At 35.8% G+C, this 22,033-nt stretch overlaps 1 protein-coding gene and 1 pseudogene across 4 annotated transcripts in view; one reads left to right on the forward strand and one right to left on the reverse strand.

Annotated features, from left to right (window-relative positions):
* METTL25 (methyltransferase like 25) overlaps positions 1–22,033 on the forward strand; it is a 161,125-nt gene that overhangs the window by 85,551 nt on the left and 53,541 nt on the right. For 3 of the 4 annotated variants that reach the window (XR_006294400.1, XR_006294401.1, XM_043561685.1), the window contains exons 8-9: positions 1,589–1,662; positions 15,344–15,437. Coding sequence is in view for 2 of the 4 variants with exons in the window: in XM_043561685.1 (XP_043417620.1) it covers positions 1,589–1,662; positions 15,344–15,437 (168 nt within the window). In the remaining 2 variants the exon portion in view is untranslated. Of the gene's footprint in view, positions 1–1,588; positions 1,663–8,650; positions 8,997–15,343; positions 15,438–22,033 lie in introns of those variants that run through there. The other variant, XM_043561686.1, reaches the window with a different exon arrangement.
* LOC122472286 lies at positions 20,602–21,369 on the reverse strand (annotated as a pseudogene).

Raw genomic sequence — 22,033 nt, forward strand, 5'->3', positions numbered from 1 at the left:
CAGAGATGGAAAATTTTGAATGATATGTTTTGGAGCAGTCTTCTGGAAAGAAAGTTTACAAATCAGAGTTTGTCTTACGTCAAGGCGTTGCATTTAGAAAGAGATTTTATTTAAGAAGTATACCTTTTGAAGGTTACAAATTTCTTATGAGTATTCAAGTATGTCTGCTTTCAGTGCATTATTTTAGGAGCTGAACTGGGGACTTTGGTATTCCTAACACCATTTCCGACTAGAATCACCCTCCCCACTATCCCCACCATCTTGGAAGGATATAACACGTGCCCTTTCCAAGTGCTCTGTCAAAATCCTGCAAGTCAGACATTCTCCAGTGATTTAAGAAGTCAGTGCCATTAGGTGAAGATGCAAGAAATAATGGTTCACCCTCAACTCCCAACTTGTGTTTTTTTTGTAGCCTCAGCGCCTGGGGCCCACAGTGTAGGAACTTGAGGTCAGATGGGGAGAGGAGCAGTAGAGTAAGTTTTTTATCTGAGCGCACAGGCAAAATTGTATTTTATGCTAGACTCCGTCTGAATCCAAACATATTCTAGTTGAAAACAGACGAAAATAACAATGTTGTGCTCTGAAGGAAAAGCGAAAGAAGTTTGACTCAGGGAATTTGTACAGTGTACTGAACTCTGTCTTTAAAACTACCAGTCATTGCACAGTTTGGGGTTTTCACCTTATTAGCCTTCTCAGGACCATTCAATATTGTTGGCCTCCCTCCACTCTGGCTCATTTTTCTTCCCCCCCCCCCTTTTTTTTTTTGTTAGAAACTTTGCATGGAAGCAGGACTGTTGCTGATATTATTTTGTATTGGATTTATTTACACTGTCATTAAGAGTTCTGTGGGGATGTGGATCGAGTTTGGGTGACTTGTAGTTTCTTAGTTTAAGTGCCCCTTCCCTTGTTTCAGTGAAGTGTTTTGTTTTATACTTTTTCAAAACTATCATGCTTCCCTGAGGCCCTTCTCTTCATCCATATCTTCCTTGCTTTGGAAAACCTTCATGGATACCTAATCCTATATCCTTCCTGAGGGACAAAAAGACATGCCCTTTTCAATTCTACAGTAGCCAATGCTATGATCTTTTAGACCTCAGACATACTTTTAGCATGTCCTTACTTACAATAGTATCTTCTCCTTCTAGGTGTGAATCCTAGGTGATATGATCTCTGTTCCACCACCATTAGGACAAATCCATGTTCACTTCTCTTTTGCATGTATTCTACCTTACTGCTCTCTTTTCGGCTCCAGAGCTGATCTTGCTGGTCATGAAAGTTTATTTCTACATTTTTAACTGAACGCACTGCATTTGGGACATTAGCTCATTTTTGTTTGATTGTGCTGTTTCTTCCCCCATTCACTACCATTTCTTTTATAGTTTCTTCTATTTTCATGCAGAATTGCTTCCTCAGTATTAGCCTCAGGGTAACAATTTAACTTAGAATGGAAAAATTATAAAAGTTTCCTCTATGTTTTGCAATAAAGTCAGATTTCTAACATTCACTTATGTTCCTGACTCTCTAGTATTGATTCGATTTATGTTTTTTATTTGTTTCTTGTGCTTATATTTATCTACATTTTTTTCAGCTGCCTACTGAATCACTCTTCTATCGAGCTGTCCTTCAGGATATTATTAAAGAATGTTATGGCATCACCAAATGGTAGGAGGATTTTATTTTAATAAGGATAACTCTGTTGTCTTATAAGTGAAGTGATTTTTAGCCTAGGTGAATTTATTGAACATCACTATTTTTTTAAAAGAAGCTTTGAATTTGAGCATAATGTCAGTAGTAACAAAGAAGTATGCAGCAACTGTATCTTAGATTAATCATTATTAAAGTGGGGGCTCTAATGTTTCCTTTTTGTCCTGAAGCATTGTGTAATGATAAAATAGTCTGTATCAATTATAATTTAAAATTTTAGAAGTAATGAAATGTTATATATAAGTAATTCAGTGAATATAATGTTATCATATAGCAAGGGTTACATTTAAAATGTTTCACAACCAGTACAGCCTAAACACTTAACTAATGAGAACAGAAATTGATCATAAATAATTGTGGCCCATGTACTACTGGTAAATAATAGCCCTGCACATGTTTTGTTTGCTGTTGTTTTTTCCAAATAACGCATTGCTTATACAGAGAGGCAGGAATGGGAGAATTTTTCCATAATATTGGTTCAGTAACTGCTATACTCAAGCATACATTTGCAAGTCTGGCAAATTTCATGAATATCTTCTTGCTAATTACAATTTTAGGATTCTGATAGCCATTTGGTTGTAATAGGATTATTCTTCAGATTAAAATAGGACAGTTTTAAAGTTCTCAAAAATGAATCCACACTTAACAGAGATAGAAACTATTTTTAGATTAGTTATTATTTCTCTGTAAGAAATAAAATAACCTATTTTTTTTACTGATATAAATTATGACATATAAATATCTACTATACCATTGGCTTAAACTATCATTTCTGTGTAACTAACTCCCAAATCTTGTTACAGACTCCATTTTATTTTCCATATATTTACCAATCTTTAAAATTGTCTACAAATGAATTTTTCATGCTTTCCTGAAAACTAGCTCCCTCTCTTGAGTTCATCACAAGATACTGATTTTGTTGGAAAAAATCACAAAATTTTGCAAATTTATGTCCACTCAGATATTGATTGCCTGCTTCTTTTGAGACCTCAAATCTCTTTATAAATTTTTTTATCTCTCCCAATGACAACTTAAAATTGTCTCCATTTTTTTATGAATCTTTCTTCTCTCTTAAAAATTACACTGTCCAGCCCTCCATATTCCTGCTTCTTTTACTACTACTCAGAAGATAGATGGTATTTATTATAAACGCTTTCATTCCAAAGCCTGATTGGCCATTCAGCCACATTTGACAATGTTGATAATTGGGTTTTTTTCTCCAGACTCTCTTCCTCCTTATCTTCCCTTAAGTTACATTCTGAGGCTGTTTTCCCCCCTACTTGGCATTGTCACCTATTTACTTAAAGGGTTTTTCCTCTTAACTCACCTCCTACATATATCTTCATTCGCTAATATTTTTATACTCAGCTCCTGTCTCTTAATATATCCTCTTTCTCTTAGGAATTACCTTCACAACTAATATCTTTTTTTTTATTTAAAAAAAATTTTTAACGTTTATTTATTATTGAGAGACAGAGTATGAGCATGGGAGGGGCAGAGAGAGAGGGAGACACAGAATCCAAAGCAGGCTCCAGGCTCTGAGCTGTCAGCACAGAGCCCCATGCAGGGCTTGAACTCACAAACTGTGAGATCATGAGCTGAGCTGAATTCGGACACTCAACCGACTGAGCCACCCAGGCGCCCCCCTCACAACTAATATCTTGAATCAGGTATCCACTTTTACCTCTTTCACTTAAGTACCTTACAAATATATCAAATTCAGTCTATCCAAAAACCAAAGTCAACTTTCCACTAATTCTAGTCAAGGAAGGTACAAATAAATGGAAAGATACCCTATGTTCATAGATTAGAAGAATTAATAGTGTTAAAATGTAAATACTACCAAAAGCCATCTAGATTCAGTGCAATCCCTATCAAGATCACAGTAGCTTTTTTTTTTTTTTACAGTAGAAAAAACACTCCTAAAATTTATATGGACCACAAAAGAGTCAGAGTAGCCAAAGAATTCCTGTGAAGAACAAAGCAGGAGGGATCACACTTCCTGATATCAAGCTGTAGTCACCAAAACAGGATGGTACTGGCATAAACACAGAGAGACCAATGTAACAGAATTGAAAGCCCAGAAATAAACTGAAGCATATACAGTTGACCAATATTTGGCAAAGGAGCCAAGAATACCCAATGGAGAAAAGATAGTCTCTTTAATAAATGCCTCTGGGATAATTGGATATTCACATGTAAAAGAATAAAACTGGATCCATATCTTATATCACTCACAAAAATTAACTCAAAATGGGTTAAAGATTTTCATGTAAAATCTGAAGCCATGAAAGTCCTGGAATAAAACATAAGAATAAAGCTCCTTGATATGGGTCTTGGTAATGACTTTTTGGATATGACACCTAAAGTACAAACAACAAAATAAAAATATGCAAATGGGATTACATCAAACTTAAAAGCTTCCATACAGCAAAAGAAATCATCTACACAGAAGAAAAAAAAAACAGACAACTTACAGAATGGGAAAATATATTTGCAAACCATATATCTGATAAGAGGTCACTGTCCAAAATATATAAAGAACTCCTACAACTTGATAACAACAAAAAAATTTAAAAATGGTCAAAGGGCCTGAATAGACAAAAGGCCAACCAACAAGTACATGTATGAATACACGTCACTAGTCATTAGGGAAATGCAAATTAAAACCACATTGAGATTACTTTCACACCTGTTAGAATGGCCATCATCAAAAAGACTAAGAGATAACATGTTGGCATGGATATGGAGAAAAGGGAACCCTTGTGCATTGTTGGTGGAATTATAAATTGGTACAACTACTGTGGAAAACTGAGTAAAGGATCCGCAAAAAATCAAAACTAGAACTACCAGATGATCCAGTAATTTCACTTTTGGTAATATATCTGAAGGAAATGAATATATTAAATCAAAAAGATATCTGTAGCCCCATCGTTCGTAGCATTAGCCAAGATATAGAAACATGTCCTTCATTGGATGAAGGGATAATGGAACGTTATTCAGCCATTAAAAAATGAGGAAATCCTCTCATTTGCAACAACATAGGCGGACCTTGAAGGCATTATGCTAAGTGAAATAAGTCAGACAGAGAATGACAAATACTGTATGATCTCACTTATATGTGAAATCTCAAAAACAACACCAAAATAAGAAACACCAAACTCATAGAAAGAGATGAGACCTGTGATTACCAGGGGCAGAGGGTAGGGGGATGGGGAATTGGAGGAAAGTGAGAAAAGGTACAAAGTTTTAGCTATAAGATAAATAGGTACTCTAAGCATGTAACGTACAACACAATGACTATAACACTATATGCAATATATAGAAGTTGTTGAGAGTAAATCCTAAGAGTTCTCATCTTAAGGGGATTTTTTTTTCCTTTTTTTTTTCCTTTTTTTAAATGTATCTATATGAAAAAATGGTCATGTTAGCTAAACCTATTGTGATAATTATATCATAATATATGTAAATCAAGCCATCATGCTATACACCTTAAACTTGTATGCCAATTATTTGCAGTAAAACTAGAAATAAAAAAGGTAAGTTATGTGTTCATGTGGGGACTTGAATTGTCACTATGTCTTATAAAATTAGTTTATTCATACTTGAAGTGAATCCTATCCTAAGAGACTTGGAAAAGACACAGGCATCTTTTGTTGATGTCAGATTTAAAGGTTAAAGTATTCTTGTTGATGCAAAAAATAAAAATAAAAATAAAAACAAAGATGGAGAAGAAGAACAAGAGCAAGAACTACTACAGGGCAAATACCTAGGAGAAGATGGGAATCAAGAGACATAAGCCCTGTGTCTTCTAGGGGATGCATTTCACCAGAAGCATCTGTATAGAATAGGCAGCTGTCTGACAGTTAACAAAGTAGACAGAGAGGGTGAGCACAGCTTTCAATAAAGTAACAGTTCTAGTGAGACAAGAGTTAAAGTTCATGGCCTGCCTTAGGAGGAGGACTCCATAGGCCAGGCACACCACTCTTACCTTGAGTTAGATCCACTCTATGAGTGACGGTAAACCATAAATGAAACAGTCCTAAAATGGCCTAAAGCCCCACTTAGAATTATCTGAAACTGTGATTAAAGTATTTCAGAGTATTTTTCTAGCTGCCTACTATTGGCAAATCCTCTCTGGACAAAAATAATATATATGCAGGCTCAAACTATCAAAAGTTTGCTGTATATAGTATCTGGCAAGCAACCCCAAATAACCAGCCATATGATGAAATAGGACAACATGACCAAAAACCAAGGTAAATCAACCACATGCAACAGAAATGGACTCATTGGAATTTAGAGAAAAGCTTAAAATAACAACTTGAGAAGCTTCTACTTTGGGAAAATGGAGCGGTTGTACTTTTTTTATATTTTTCTTGGTAATCACAATTAAAAATCTAGAACTATCTATAAAATATAGACGACTCAGAAAGAATCTTAGAAAGAAGAAGACAAACTAGCTCAAGATCTCAGGACCCAAGGAGCAACATGGTGGAAGTTCCCTGGGTTATCTTTTTGCCTTAAAAACCTTGTATTGGAGCTGAAGTAAACTGCAATCCAGGAATGCCAGTAGGCACATACAAAAAAAATACATACCTGGACCAGGAAAGAGGAAGGCATAGGAAAACCTTCAGACAAACCTCCCATACTACAGCCAGAAACCACATAAAAAATTGTGATCCCACTCTCAGCAAAGACCCATTGGAGAGCCCAGACTTTCATCCTTGCCAAGCTGTAATAAGGTTCCTGAACACTCCTTGTGGAATGGTGTCAGAGAGGCCAAGTAGGAAACTAGGATTTCCTTCCCACCAGGAGGTAACAAGCACCCCACCACTACAGCCACAGTGTCAGAGACCATGTGGGAATTTGGACTTCCTGCCCACCCAGCAGTAAAATGGTTTTACACTCTCTCCCCACCAGTATGGCATCAGAGAAGGCCTAGTAGAGTCAGGATTTTCACCATTGCCCAGCAATTACAAGGCCACCCCTACCACAGTATCGGTGGAGAAGATGTGGGAAGCTGGAAGTCCTAGCACTAACCAAGTATCAACAGAGGCTAGTTTATCTTCACACAAAACTTGTAAATGAATGTTTATGGCAGCTTTATTCATAACATCCCAAACTGAAAACAACCCAGATGTCCTTCAACAGGTAAACAAACTGCTAATCCATGTCATGGAATACTACCCAGCAATAAAAAGGAATGAGCTATTGATATAACAACCTGGATGAAAACTACAGAAAATTATACTGAATAGAAAAAAGCCAGTCTCAAAAGGTTATATACTGTGTGATTCCATTTATATAACATTCTTGAAGTGATAAAATCATAGAAATTGGGAACAGATTAGTAGTTTCTGGGGGAGAAAGAATGAGATGGCAGGGAATTGGGTGTAGCTATAAAACAGCAACATGAGTAATCCTTATGTAACCTCATTGCATCAATGTCAGTATCTTGGTTGTGATACTGTACTATCATTTTGCAAGATCCCATTATGAGACATTTCAGGAAACTAGACAAAGGGAATAACAATCTTTCTGAATTCTTTCTGACAACTGCATGTGAACCTACAATTATCTTAAAATAAAAAAATCTATACTTAATATGTACATATAAATAAAAATATTTTGTCAGAGAACCAAAGCATACAAAAAATAACCTAAGTGAAAATTCTGTAACTGAAAAAATAAAATAACTGAAATTAAGAAATCAGTGGGTGGTATTAATAGCATTGTAGACACAGCTGAGGAAATAATTAGTGAACTGGAAGACAGATCAGAAGAAAATATCCACAGTGAAGCACAAGGAAACAAAGATGGAGAATACAAAAGATGGACTAAGAGCCATAGAGAATACAGTGAGTAGGTTTCACAAACATATTAGTTGCAGTTTGAGAAAAAAGGAGAGAGAAAATAGGGGAGTAGGAACATTAAGAATTTTCCAATATTGGAAAAAAGACGTAAGTCCAAGAAACTTAAGATATACACAAACTCCATGGAGAAGCAAAAAAGAAAATAAATTCTAGGTACACCATAGTAAAATTGATGAAAACAAAGGCAAAGAAAACATAAGCAGCCAGAGGTGGGAAAGAGGAGGGAGACAAGAGATATCTTTGGAGATATCTCCAAAGGAGCCAAAATGAAACTGACAAGTAAATTCTTAGCATAAATAGAAGCTACAGGTTAATGATATCTTCAAAGTACTGAAAGAAAATAGGCTACAATGTACAGTATTCAAAAATGAAGGTGAAATAAAGACTTTTTCAGACAAAAAAAAAACAAAAAACAAAAAACAAAAAAACAGAGCAAATATGCTACCAGCAGATAGCACTGAAGAATTAAGCCAGAAGCAAAATGATCCCAGATTAAGTTTGAAGATACAGGAGGAAATAAAAAGTAATAGAAATGGCAAATAACATGTGAAAAAATCCTCTACATCATATGTCATCAGAGAAATGCAATTAAACAGCAAGCTATCACTACACACCTGTTAGAAAATCAAAATCGAGAACATTGACAACACCAAATGTTAGCAAGGATGTGGAGCAATAAGAACTTGCATTTCATTGCTGGTGGGAATGCAAAATGAGACAGCCAATTTGGAAGACAGTTTGGTAGTTTGTAACAAAACTAAACATACTCTTACCATATGATCCAGCAGTCATGCTTTGTTATATTGTTTTGATCACCAGAGAGAAGAGGGGGGAGTCATTAGATAGTGCTAGGACAGTAGTTACTTATACAGTTGTACAATGTATTAGTTTCCTTTGATGCTGAAACATATCCCTACAAACTTCATGGCTTAACACCACATAAATTTATTATCTAGTCCCCTGGAGGTCAGAGGTCCAAAATGGGTTTCACTGGGTTACAGTCAGGTATTTTCAGGGCTGTGTTTTTTCTGGGGGCTCCAAGTGATAATCCATTTCTTTATCTTTGACAGCTTCTGGAGGGAACCTGCATCCTTTGGCTCATGACTCCTTCCTCAGTCTTCAAAGCCAGCAGCATAGCATCTTTAAATCTTTCTGTAATTTTGACTTCCTTTCTGCCTTCCTCTTCCTCTTTAAAGGATCCTTGAAATTACCTTGAGCCCTCTGGATAATCCAGGATTCTCTCCATATTTTAAAGTTAGCAGATTAGAACATTTAATTATATCTGCAACCTTAATTTCTTTTTTCCATGTAACATAATGTATGTATAGGTTTTGAGGATTAGAATATGGACATCTTCTTTGGTGGACCATTCTTCTGACTACTACACAAAAAAATAAAAATCTGAACCCCTGCTTTACAACAAACACAAAAATCAATTCAGAGTGGATTAAAACCTTAACTATGAAAGTCAGTACTATAATACTTTCAGAAAATAGTATTGAAGAATATCTTTCTGACATTGAGGGAGGGGGTGTCTCAAACTAAATATGAACCTGCAAATCTTACAATAAAAGATTGAAAATTCAATTACGTTAATATTAAGAACTGTTTTCAGAAGAGTGGAAGTGTCCTGTTAGAAACTAATTGGAAGCCCTATAACTGAAAAAAGACTAGTAGCCAAAATACGTGAAGAATTCCTACAAATTTGTGGAAAAATTAACCTAAGATAAAGAAAAATAGTGAAAAGACTTGATTACTCAGTTCACAAAGATGACACTCAGCTGGCTAATGAACATTGGGTAAGGTGCTCAATCTTAATTAGTAACCAAGATCATGTAAAATGAAACCACAATAGGATATTATCTTTTTTAAATTTTTTTTTCAACGTTTATTTATTTTTGGGACAGAGAGAGACAGAGCATGAACGGGGGAGGGGCAGAGAGAGAGGGAGACACAGAATCGGAAACAGGCTCCAGGCTCCGAGCCATCAGCCCAGAGCCTGACGCGGGGCTGGAACTCACGGACCGCGAGATCGTGACCTGGCTGAAGTCGGACGCTTAACCGACTGAGCCACCCAGGCGCCCCGGATATTATCTTTATAACCATGTGATATTGTGATTTGTAGCAAGAAATATACATTTGGTCTTCATCCCTGTTCCTGGCACAGAACTCCTCAAACCCTTATAAATTCTTAAGTGATACAGGCTCTTAGAGCATCTTTTGATCTAATGAAGTAATTCTGGGTAAGCTCCTGGATGGCTCCTGGCTTGGGGCTGGTCACCAGAAAGAACAAACCATGATTAGAAGTTTGAGGCCTCCGCCCCTTCTTCAGAAAGGAAAAGGGGGCTGGAAATTGAATTAATAATTGACCATGCCTATGTGATGAAACCTCCACAAGAATCCCAGTAGTATGGCACATGGAGAGCTTTTAGATTGGTAAACACAATACCCCCCTACCAGGAAAGTGACACACTCCATCTCCACCGGAACAGAAGTTCTTATGCTTGGAACCCTCCTAGATCTTGTCCTATGCACCTCTTCATCTGGCTGTCCATCTGTATTCTTTATCTTATCCTTTAATAAACTGGGAAATGTGTTTCCTTGAGTTCTGTGAACTGTTCTACCAAATAACTAAATGTAAAGGGGAGGGGAAGGTCAGTTTTTTGTCAGGTTGGACAGACTGTGTGTAACCTGGGGAACTAGTCAGATGCAGTTGGCATCTGAAGTGGGAAGGTAATCCCCTTACCTTGTGGGATCAGTGCTGTCTCTAGGTAGACAGTACCAGAGTTGAGCTGATTTGTAGAATACCCAGCTGGTGTCACAGAATTTCTGGGTGTGGGGAAACGCCACACGTCTGGTGTCAGAAGTGTTGTGAGTATGCTAGTAGTCAGAAGTGTGAGAGGAAAGAAGAAACACAGAAGGAGGATTGAGGTTTTTCCAATTCAAACCATTAAATAGGCAGAAATTTAGAAGATTGCTAATAACAAATGATCGCAAAAATGCAGAGCAACTAGAACCACCCATTGCTGGTGAGAGAAAAAAAAATTAGTTTATTCCTTTGGAAAACAAGTTAGCGTTGCCTAATAAGGTTGAAAATGCCTAGTTGCCTAGTTAGTTTTACCTACAAAACTTGAGAATACTTTGTCTCAGCAGTTCCATGCCTATGTATATATCCTAGAAGCTCTTCTACATGTATTCCCAGAGACTTATACAAGAATAATCCATAGCTGCAATGTTTATAAGAGCCAAAATCTAGGAACTTTAGTTCATTAATAAAAAAATGGATAAATTGTAGTAGAATAATACTATGCCAAAGTAAAAATACATGAATAACAACTGCATGCATCAGTGTAGACAAATTTTGTTCATATAAAAGTCACAGGACAAACTTCAAGATGGTTCCATTTATACAATTTGAACAAGCACAACTGTGTAACTATTTAGGAGTATAAATATATGGCAAACAATTAAGAAAAATGTAAGAATGGTAAATACAAGCAAGATTCAGTATTTTAGTTTCCTAGGGGGGGCATTTGACTATATACAGCATGGTGGCTATAGCTAATAATATTGTATTGCATACTTGAAAGTTGCTAAGAGAGTAAATCTTAAAAGTTCTCATCACCAGAAAAAAAACAAAACTGTTTTTGTAACTATGTATGGTGCATGTTAACTGGACGTGTGATCATTTCACAGTGTATACAAAAATCACATTATTGTGTTGTATATCTGAAGCTAATATAATGTTATATATCAATTATACCTCAAGGTTTTTTTTAAGTGTGAACACTAAAGGCAGAAAATAAGATTACCTAATTACATCTTTCTAATTTTGCTTAATTTGTTCTCCTTGTTAGCTAAAGTAGTTTTCAAGTGACATACTCTTAGAATATCTGAAACACTATTTTAAAAGTTTAATTGTTTATAGCCTAAAGTTAGAACTGAACTGTTTCATGGACTTAAATATAGCCTTTTTACTCTGTTAATTTTAATTGTGACTGAGCATTTAACATTTATCTTCAAATTCAAAAATTTATAGAAAACTCTTCATTTTATAATAAGTCTTTATCTGGAAACTTTCTAAGAGGAATAAAATACCAAAGGAGTTTCATGATGTAAAAATCTCTTCAAACACTTGGAAAGAGAGCAGGAAAATATATACACTTTACTCAGTTATTATTTCATGATCAATATGGTATCAGCTATATAATAAATATTGTAATTTTTGATACCTATAATTGTTGTATTACCTAGTTTAATTTTTATTTTTGTTTTGCTGTAATCAAATAAAAAAGTTATAAACCAGATCATGAAAACTGGCTCACAAAATTAAAACTACTTAATCCATTATGTGTGGCCAAATTGAAGTTAGGAAGTCTGTATCTTTTAAATTTAAGAGTAGTTTGAAGATTTTCAGAGTTCCCTTAACCAGTCTCCATTTTCAGCAAAATGTGGATCTCAAGTATTTCAGTATGTATTAGCATAAAAAAGGCACAAAATAATTAATTTTAGAAGTATTTTGTAGTGATAGAGAAACTGCATTTTGTCACTTTCTGTCCTGCATGTGCTTGTTTTCACTTATTTGGTATACATCTACTTCACATTTTCCTAAAATTTCCTACACTAATTTTGCTTCTTTGGGGAGTGCTACATGTAAACCATGTTCTTACAATTGTATTTTTGGAAAAGCATGTGGGTGGTGTTGGATTCACTTGAGTAGAATTTTAATTAGATCTACTGCATTCACTTTTATTAAAAGAAAGAATACTAATTCCTTTTTAGCATGCTGACCATGCTTTATTCTGACAGAGGGCCCCCTTTTAATTTGTTCTTCAAGTTCCATAATTTGTCTTTCAGAAACAGTCATGTCACTTTTCTAACTTCAAAATGTTTGATAATTCCTTTTCTTGGTACTCAAAAACTGAAATATCCTTATTATGGCATTCAAGGCCATTTCTGATCTGTCACTAAGATCCTTTGCAGCCTAATCCATCACCCCATTTTCCCTCCTCTGTACTCCAAGAAGCTGTCCATGCAGAATGTCCTGGTACACTGGCTTATTCATCATTTCCCATGCAATTAATTTTATGGCTTGTATGCTTCCTTGGAGCTCCTCTATCTACGTGGAATATTCTCCTCATTTCTGCCACCCCTTCCTTCCACAACCTCTGGCAGGTGGAATCTAGGCATTCTTTAAAACCCAGGTTAGACAACCTCTCTGATACTTTTCTTTTCTCTTTCTCACCCTCTTCTCTTCTGCCATAGGACTTAATCTGTGACTTACTGCTCTGATTGAACCTGACAGTACAATTAATTGTTTGTGTCTGCTCCTCTACCCCCTAGTGAGTTCCATGATGGCCAGTTTTCATTTTTATTAAGTGAAATGATGTGTCATAAGAGCACATGTGGTTAAGAACACAGATTCTGAAAATCCTTTGGGGACTCCAGATTCCCATTCAACTATCTTTTATCTGTTCTTTACTGAAAAAGTCCTTTGAAAGTTCTTTCCCTTTTATTCTTGAATTCCAGTCAGATTTTACTTCCATCAGTCCATCAAATCACCCTGTCAGGGGCACTAATGACCCCATGTTTCTAAATTACATGGTCACCCACAACTATATGGTCAGCTAATCTTCACAAAGCATGAAGAATATCCAATGAAAAAACACAGTCCCTTCAACAAGAGGTGTTGGGAAAACTGGATTGTGACACACAGAAAAATGACACTGGACCACTTTCTTACACCTTACACAAAAATAAATTCAACATGGATGAAAGACCTAAATGTGAGACAGGAAACTACCAAAATCCTAGAGGAGTATACAGGCAGCAACCTCTTTGACCTCACCCGTAGCAGTTTCTTACTAGACATGTCGCTGAAGGCAAGGGAAACAAAAGCAAACATAAACGGTTGGGACCTCATCAAAATAAAAAGCTTCTGCACAGCAAAGGAAGCAATCAGCAAAACTAAAAGGCAACCTACATAATGGGAGAAGATATTTGCAAATGACATATCTGATAAAGGGTTAATATCCAAAATCTATAAAGAACTTATCAAGCTCAACACCCAAAAATCAAATAACCCGGTTAAGAAATGGGCAGACATGAATAGACACTTTCCCAAAGAAGACATCCAGATGGCCAATAGACACATGCAAAGATACTCAACATTGCTCTCACATGGAGTAGATACAGTCCTTCAACAACTGTGTAGTCTCTACCTCAAAATATGTCTAAAATTCTACCACTTCTCACCATCCTCAGGGTCACTACTCTGGTCTAAACTTCTCCTCTAGATTATTGTAATAACTTCCTAATTGCTCTTCCTGCTTTTATTTTCACCACCTGTAGTATGTAAGATGTACATGTCTATTATATCTGTTATACGTAAGGTACATAACTATGTTTTGGATCTGATAATTACACAAAAACTTATAAAACATACAAGTTTTGTTTTCTGGAACCTATACCTATTCAAACAACTATTATTTCAAAGCAGTGATGAAATAACACGAGTGGAAAAAGGATACGGGCTGTAGAAATTCAAAACCAGAAAACATGATATTAGTGATGTTACCAAAAAGAATACATAATTTGAGCTTAGTCATATAAGATGGCTGTAGCTTAACTAAGCAGAAGAAGAGAGTGGAGAACCTTATAATCCATTAGGAAGTGAGTGAATGAGCAAATGCACCAAGACATAAATATGTAGAATAGTCTGAAACAATGAGTAGAGAAAACTGAATTCTGTATTATAATGGGAAAATGTGGGTGTAGCCAGAAAATAGTAAACCCTGATTGCTTAATTAAGGAGTTTCAAATTTATCCCAAGAAATGGCAGGTGTATTGAAATTTTGGAGGGTGGGGAAGTAATACATAAAAATGTTCCTCTAAGAAACTATCGTGAAAATATAGGCAGCAAGGAAGGAGACAGACTTCAATCTTAAAGGACATGAAGTACTAATAAGTGGAATTGAGGTGGCCATCTAGAAATGGAGCTGCAAGAATGTATTTGAGATATATTTCAAAGGAAGAATTCAAAGTTCAAAGGAACTTCATGTCTGATTAATCAGAGGGATTAATATTTATATTACCAAGAGTAAATGAGCTTTTATTCATTGATTTTGATAACTTGGAAGTGGTGAATTTTTTATTCCCTAGATTTTTATATTTTACCTCAGTTGCAACCCAAATTATGTGATGTGATAGTCTCACATTTCATTATTTAAATTCAAAACCATCTCATGGTATTTTGTTTAAACTGTAGTGAAAATCTGCAGGGCATAAATGAGATCAAGTCAGACCCAACTCAGCATATGGTGTTTTAATGGCTGGCATTGAAGGAGTTCTCTTTGCATAGCTGTTGAATTATCGCCACCATTAGCAGGTGTTGCAATGAAATATGAACTGTAATGTTGCCAATAAAATTAAGTGTGTTTTATAACATAATGGAAACTTTTGAAAGACCTATAGTTTCCTTTAAAAATTACGCTTTTTAATACTGTTGATAAGTTATTTCTCATATATTGTCTTCCTAATACGGTTTCCCACTACTGTGTGTTGAAGGAATTCTCAGAAGCAGATCTTAAACACTTTATAATATGTAACCTAAAAATGTTTATAAAAATATTAACACATTTTTATCAAATCTGAAGCTTGTGTCACGTACACAGAAGGTATTTAAAAATATTTCATGATTTAATTTGCAGTCATCTATAATTTAAACTGGAAAAACTAAAAAGTGATTTACTTTTGTTTTGCAGTGATCGGCATGTTGGTAAAATTTATTCCAAATCCTCTTCCTTTCTGGACTATGCCAGAAAGTCTCTAAAGAAGCTTGGGTTAGATGAGTCCAAGGTCAGTATATGATTGCTGTTTTTATTAAAAAAAAAAACCAAAAAAAAAACACAAAACAGAAGAACTTCTATGGAATAATGAATTGAGATGATACAAAATAATTTGCCTTCTACTTTCCTCCCATTTGTGAAAAACATCTACATTACATTGAAACCATACCACCATTTCCTTTATTCCAGTTCGCCTTTCCAGTCAATGTGGGTGCTTTGCTGTTGTACATCTCTTGAGAGATTCCCCCTTTAGGTTTATTCAGGTAATATGCATTAATTCTCAAATCAAAACAGAGTTAAAAACAAGATAACAGAACAAATGGGAATTATAAGTAAGGTAAGAGTAATGTGACAAAAAACTGCATTTATTTAAAGATTGTATAATTAGTTAAAATTAAAAATCTTAAATTCTAAAAGCCTTTGAATGGGAGAATCCTGGAAAGTATAACATCATAGGCCGCCCAAGCTAATAATTGAGAGTTTGATGTCAAAGATAAAGTGGTAAGCTGGTTGGCTAGTAGTAATAAATATTCTAACACTGAGAAAAAAAATAAACTCTCAATTCAAATGCGTTATTGAGTAAAATATTAAGTTGAACTTGGATCACTCTGGTATTTTGAATTGATTATAAATGGAAATAAAGAATAAAATAGCTTTTTAAAGGAATGAAATGGATTTCTTGAAAAGGTGGTACAGATATGACTGTATTGTATCAAAGCTAAAAAGTATTGTTATTTATTCTACCAGTTGTTCATTTACTCCCCAGTTACTTTATTATTTACAGCCATTAGACTGTTAATAATCAAACCCCTCCTCTATAAAATAACTGTTCAAAAGCACTTCTAACTCATGATTTAAGATCAAAGGAGGTAATACACGTAAAATACTGAGCACAATGTTTTTACACAGTGAATGCAAACAGAAGTTTTAGTTCATTTAGTTTTTATATATAGTTTTATTATATGTTATAAATGTTATATATGTTAGTATACTTTTATATTAATATTATAATTAATAATATTGAGTTTTATGTATATTTTTATTCTGATCTTTGTATATGTTCTACTAGTAATAACACAATTGATAATGACTCTTGTCAATATTTTTATTTAGTCACCAAACAAAGGTCCTTCTAGTCTTACATAAATGAATGACAATAGATAATTTTTGTCCTAGTCATTTTACTTCTGGGTATTTATTTATTTATTTATTTGTAATTCATTCTTGAGCAGGGGGAGGGGTAGAGGGGGATTGAGAGAGAGAGAGAGAGAGAGAGAGAGAGAGAGAGAGAGAGAGAATATCCCAAGCAGGCTCCGCACTGTCAGCACTGCCAACCATGGGGCTCAAATTCACGAACCATGAGATCATGACCTGAGTCAAAATGAAGAGTCCGACGCTTAACTAACTGAGCCACCCAGGTGCCGTTTATTTCTGAGTGTTTCTTTTTTTAATGTTTTTGGGGCACCTGGGTGGCTCAGTGGGTTGAGCGTCTGACTTCGGCTCAGGTCATGATCTCACGGTCTGTGAGTTCGAGCCCCACATCAGGCTCTAAGCTGTCAGCACAGAACCTGCTTCAGATTCTGTGTCTCCCTCTCTCTCTGCCATTGCCCCACTCATGCTCTGTCTCTCTCTCTCTCAAAAATAAATAAAGATTTTAAAAAGTGTTTTTAATAAGTCAGACAGGTTTTCCTTCCAGTTAGTCTTATTTAGTATATCTTTGTTCCATGTCTCAATTTTATGTCTTGCAGTAATGTCAAGCACACAAACCAAAGTGTTATTTTCACAGATGAAGAGCTAAGTTTTTACTTAAACTAAAAATATATTAAAAAATAAAAATAAAAAAAATAAACTAAAAATATATTACCCTTTGCCAAATACCAAGTAGCAAAAATCCAGAAAGAATGTTACTTATCCTTGTTGATAGCTTTCTCTTCCCAGGTTTGTCATTAATAATAACCATAGTAAATGTTCCTTGATATGTTCCTTATTATATTACAGAAAGGAATATTAATAATAGCTAATAGTTACTAAGCACTTGTTATGTGGTAGTTATATGCTAAGAACATCACAACATTATCTCATTTACTCTTCACAAAAACACTTATGGTAGATACTATAATTATTACGAATGTAAAGATCTAGAAAGAGAGGTGTCAAAAAAGAGAAGTCATTTTGCCAGAGTCAAAGCAATTAGTGGAGGTGGAACTTGAACACAGATTCAGCTAACGTCAAAACCTCAAGTGTTAACCGCCACTATACTGAGAAATGAAAGTAAAAACAAAAAAAACAAAGACTAATGTAGATAAGTATCACCATGTAAAATCAGTCTTAAATTATTCCTTGTATGAGTTAATAAAGGCAATAATAGTGCCCCACTGATTTTCTCCTAAAACTATTTAAGCTCATTAAGAACAAATATATCAGATAAAATGGGTTGGAAGATGAAAAGGAACAAGAAACCCAAGCTGGAGGACTTAGAGGGAAGAAGGTATAGAGCAAAACAGTAAGGTATTTAAAAGGATACACTGGTGAAAGGAAGCAAATAGATGAGTACATGTTTTATGGGTGGGAGGTTGATTTTAATTTTAAGCAAGAGGAATGAGAAAGTTTTATCTGTCAGATCAGACTAGTTGGAAAGGATAAACCAAAATTAGGTTTTTGACCCAGTACAAATTCCTATTATTTTTCTCCCACATAATCAAGTATCGATGCTCAAATTAAAGTTTTGACAGTAAGCACAATGAAAAGAGATTTGTGTATGGTTTCATTTTAAAAATGAAATGAGGGGTGCCTGGGTGGCTCAGTCGGTTGAGCGACCCACTTCGGCTCAGGTCATGATCTCATGGTCCGTGAGTTCGAGCCCCGCATCGGGCTCTGTGCTGACAGCTCAGAGCCTGGAGCCTGTTTCAGATTCTGTGTCTCCCTCTCTCTGACCCTCCCCCGTTTATGCTCTGTCTCTCTCTGTCTCAAAAATAAATAAAGGTTAAAAAAATGAAATGAGTTTTCACATGATAGTCTAAACACTGAAAAGTATCAAAACAATTTAAGTTTAAAAAATTAAGGGGCTAGGATGGCTCAGTAGGTTAAGTGTCCGACTCTTGATCTCAACTCAGGTCATGATCTCACAGTTGTGGGATCGAGCCCTATGTTGGCTCCGCACTGGGTGTGGAATCTGCTTATGACTCTCTCTTCGTCTCCCCCTCTCCCCTGCTGTCTCTCTCTCTCTCTCAAAATTTAAAAGAAGGTAAAAAAAAAAAGTTTAAGATATTAAATATACCATAATATCTAATAATTTATTGATAAACTTATATATATATGTATGTATATATATATATATATATATATATATATATATATATATATAAATTGGAAGTGTGAATGCATTGATGTTTTTCTAAACTTTTAAAGCAAATCTCTTCATATTCAAAACTATGTAAGCAAGTAAAGTGTCTAGAAAATCTCTTTTAACATGCTCTGGATACATTTTTAGTTATAAGAAATCATGTTAAATGTATGGAAGTAAACAGAAAACTTTCCCAGACAAATTATCATTTCAAAGAAGGCCAAAGCTGCATATGCTGGATATGTAAGTGGCTCATACACAGCTTAAAAGCTTAGCCCATAATTCCGATAGTCAGTTGTGAGAGACCGCATTGGCATTTTCTCTTAGAGCAGGATTTGGCAGCGCTACTGACATTCGGGTAAGTCTTTGTTGTGGGGGGCTGTCCTGTGCCTTGAAGGATGTCTAGCAGCATCCCTTACCTCTACTCATTAAATGTCAGTGGTAGAACCCTAATGGTATAAAGAGTCTCTAGACATTCATTGCCAAAAATTCCCGGGGGTGGGTGGGGGGGCGGTGCAAAATCCTCACTTCTCATCACCCCCATTGAGGCCCACTGTGTCCGAGCATTTGTCGTCTTAGTGATTCAATTTGCAGTCATCTAACATTTCTATTATAAGCCCCATATATTTTTTAAATGCATTTTAGATGTTACACCGAGAAACATGAAGGAAAGTGGGGAAGAAGCAATGATTCTGTTCTTATATTTTGAACACGTTTTATTCAAAACAGTACCCCGCCTTGATCTTTCATTTTGTTTCACTCTAATCACTTATAGGTGATATAACTTCAGCCCAGTGTAAAATATAGGTCTATTTAAGCAGAGTGTTTAGACTCCATAGTAAAGTTAAGCCTAACTCTGTAACTACTCAAAACCGTAAATTGTGGCAGAACATCAGCTACAGTAAGTCTACTGTTTATAATTAATGAATTTCTTAGAATGAAACATTACAGTAAATTTCTTGTAGCGTTCAATTACTTCTTTATAAAAGAAGTATTTTAATAGGACTTTAAAACTGTCTAAAATATTAACATCCTAATGATTAGCTTTACCTAAATCTTAAAAAGATTTGGTATTCTCAAACTTTATCTTCTGTACCAAACTTGGGCGTCTCACCAAATTTCAGAAAATTTCAAAATTGTCTTTTTTTTTAATGTTTATTTATTTTGAGAGAGAGAAAGAGAGAAAGAAAGAGGGGGTGGGGAGGGGCAGAGAGAGAGGAGACACAGAATCCAAAGCAGGCTCCAGGCTCCGAGCTATCAGTACAGAGTCTAACACAGGACTCATACTCACGAATCGCAAGACCATGATCTAAGCTGAAGTCGACACTTAACCGACTGAGCCACCCAGACACCCCTCAAAATTGTCTTTAAGTTTTCTCGATTTCTTCATGGTCCATAGCATTTTGCCTTCTTTTGTCAATTGACATTACTTTTCTGCCTTCCTGTCTCTCTCCCCCAGCTTATATTGCATGCACACAAATGCACAATTGCACACACACACACTATATCTTTTGGATTTCAAAAGCATCAGTACTGGTATCATTTGCTAGACAAGGAATAAACTGGAGTATTTGTTTATGAGAAGAGAAAAATAAAAGGAGCTTATGTTCTAGAGTTTGTGTGTTATATAATGAGTACAAAAATAAATGAAGTTAATTTCAGATACTGAAAAGTGGGAAAAAAAGACAATAAAAACTGATGATTTGATGGGGATGGTGTAGTGTTGAATGGGCAGAGTTGAAAACTACTAAGCTAGAACCTTAATGGAAGTAAATAAAGGATAATTTGTGTATTTTTTAATGGATAAATTATTAAGTTCTTTTTGAGAAATTTAGAACAGCAATGTGTAAGGACAAACTCCATTTCTGGGAGAAAACACAGAGTGGAGATAGCCCTGAAGCTGAGGAACAGCTTTGATTTTTGGCAGACTTTGCAAGTCCACAGCTTTCTGATCAACCTTGCACTGCTGTGTAATCTCATATTTCTCCTTCTCTGTGTTGAAGATCTCACCTTCCTGGTGTCTGAGTTTACACAGCTTCTTCTTCTAGAAGTAAAACATCAGTGAGATGTTTTGGGTTTTCATACTGCTGATATCAGTTTTGGTGGAGGTGGCGATGACAAATGTCAGGTGTGTTCTATGCAGAGGAACTCGATGGAGGGCCAGAGGTCAAGTCACAAGTGGCAAACCACTGCTCATTTGCTTAACGAAACTACCCTCTTGCCTGTGTGGTACCCAGTGAGGATGATCAAAATGAGTGATGCTACCTCGCAGTAGTACCTCAGTACTAGCTACCTGAAAGATTTTTTTGCCGTGGCTCAACAGCTTTCAAGGCACATCTTCTGTAGGATAATACCTAGGCATTTTACAACATTTAACTACTTGGGTACTACCATTCTTGTCACCACCAACTAGTTTTCTGACAGTAGGAAGAGTCTTCTCCTTTTTCTTCTCAACCTTGGATTTAGTGCTGAATACTTCCTCTTATACATGGCCTTTCTGGAATACATAGCCGATCAAGAATATCTGCCAATTCCTCTGACCAGGGCAGGGTTTGGGTGGGGCTTCCCCTTCTTTGGCATTTTAGCCTTGAGGCTACCCTTCTTTTTTTTTTTTAATTTTTATTTTTGAGAGAGAGAGATACAGACTGCGAGTGGGGGAGGCTCAGACAGAGAGAGAGAGAGAGAGAGAGAGAGAGAATCTGAAGCAGGCTCCAGGCCCTGAGCTGTCAGCACAGAGCCCATCGCAGGGCTTGAACCCATGAACTGTGAGATCATGACCTAAACCTAAATCAAGAGTCAGACATTTAACCAGCTGAGTCACCCAGGTGCCCCTCTAAGATGGCAAAGGGCAATAAAGGATAATTTAGAAAAATATTCTTAGATATGTTTCCACAGTGGGTCAGCAAAAGGAAAACTTTTGAGACCAAAGTCATTTAGTTATTCATCAAAAACCATTTATTTTGAAAAATCTCCAATGTGTCAAAAACAGTGTAAACTCTGGGGCTACAAAGATAATTAAAATATAACCCTTTTAAAAAGAAAATAATTATGGGGCAATTGGGTGGCTCTGTCAGTTGAGCCTCCAACTTCAACTCAGGTCATGATCTCATGGTTTGTGAGTTCAAGCCCCACATTGGGCTCACTGCTGTCAGCTCAGAGACCTCTTGGGATCCTCTGTTCCCCCCTCTGCCCTTCCCCCACTTACACTCTTTCAAAAATAAACATTAAAAAAAATAAAACAATTACAATATAGCATGAACCTA

This window comes from Prionailurus bengalensis, chromosome B4 (assembly GCF_016509475.1).
Source record: "Prionailurus bengalensis isolate Pbe53 chromosome B4, Fcat_Pben_1.1_paternal_pri, whole genome shotgun sequence".
Lineage (NCBI taxonomy): Eukaryota > Metazoa > Chordata > Mammalia > Carnivora > Felidae > Prionailurus > Prionailurus bengalensis.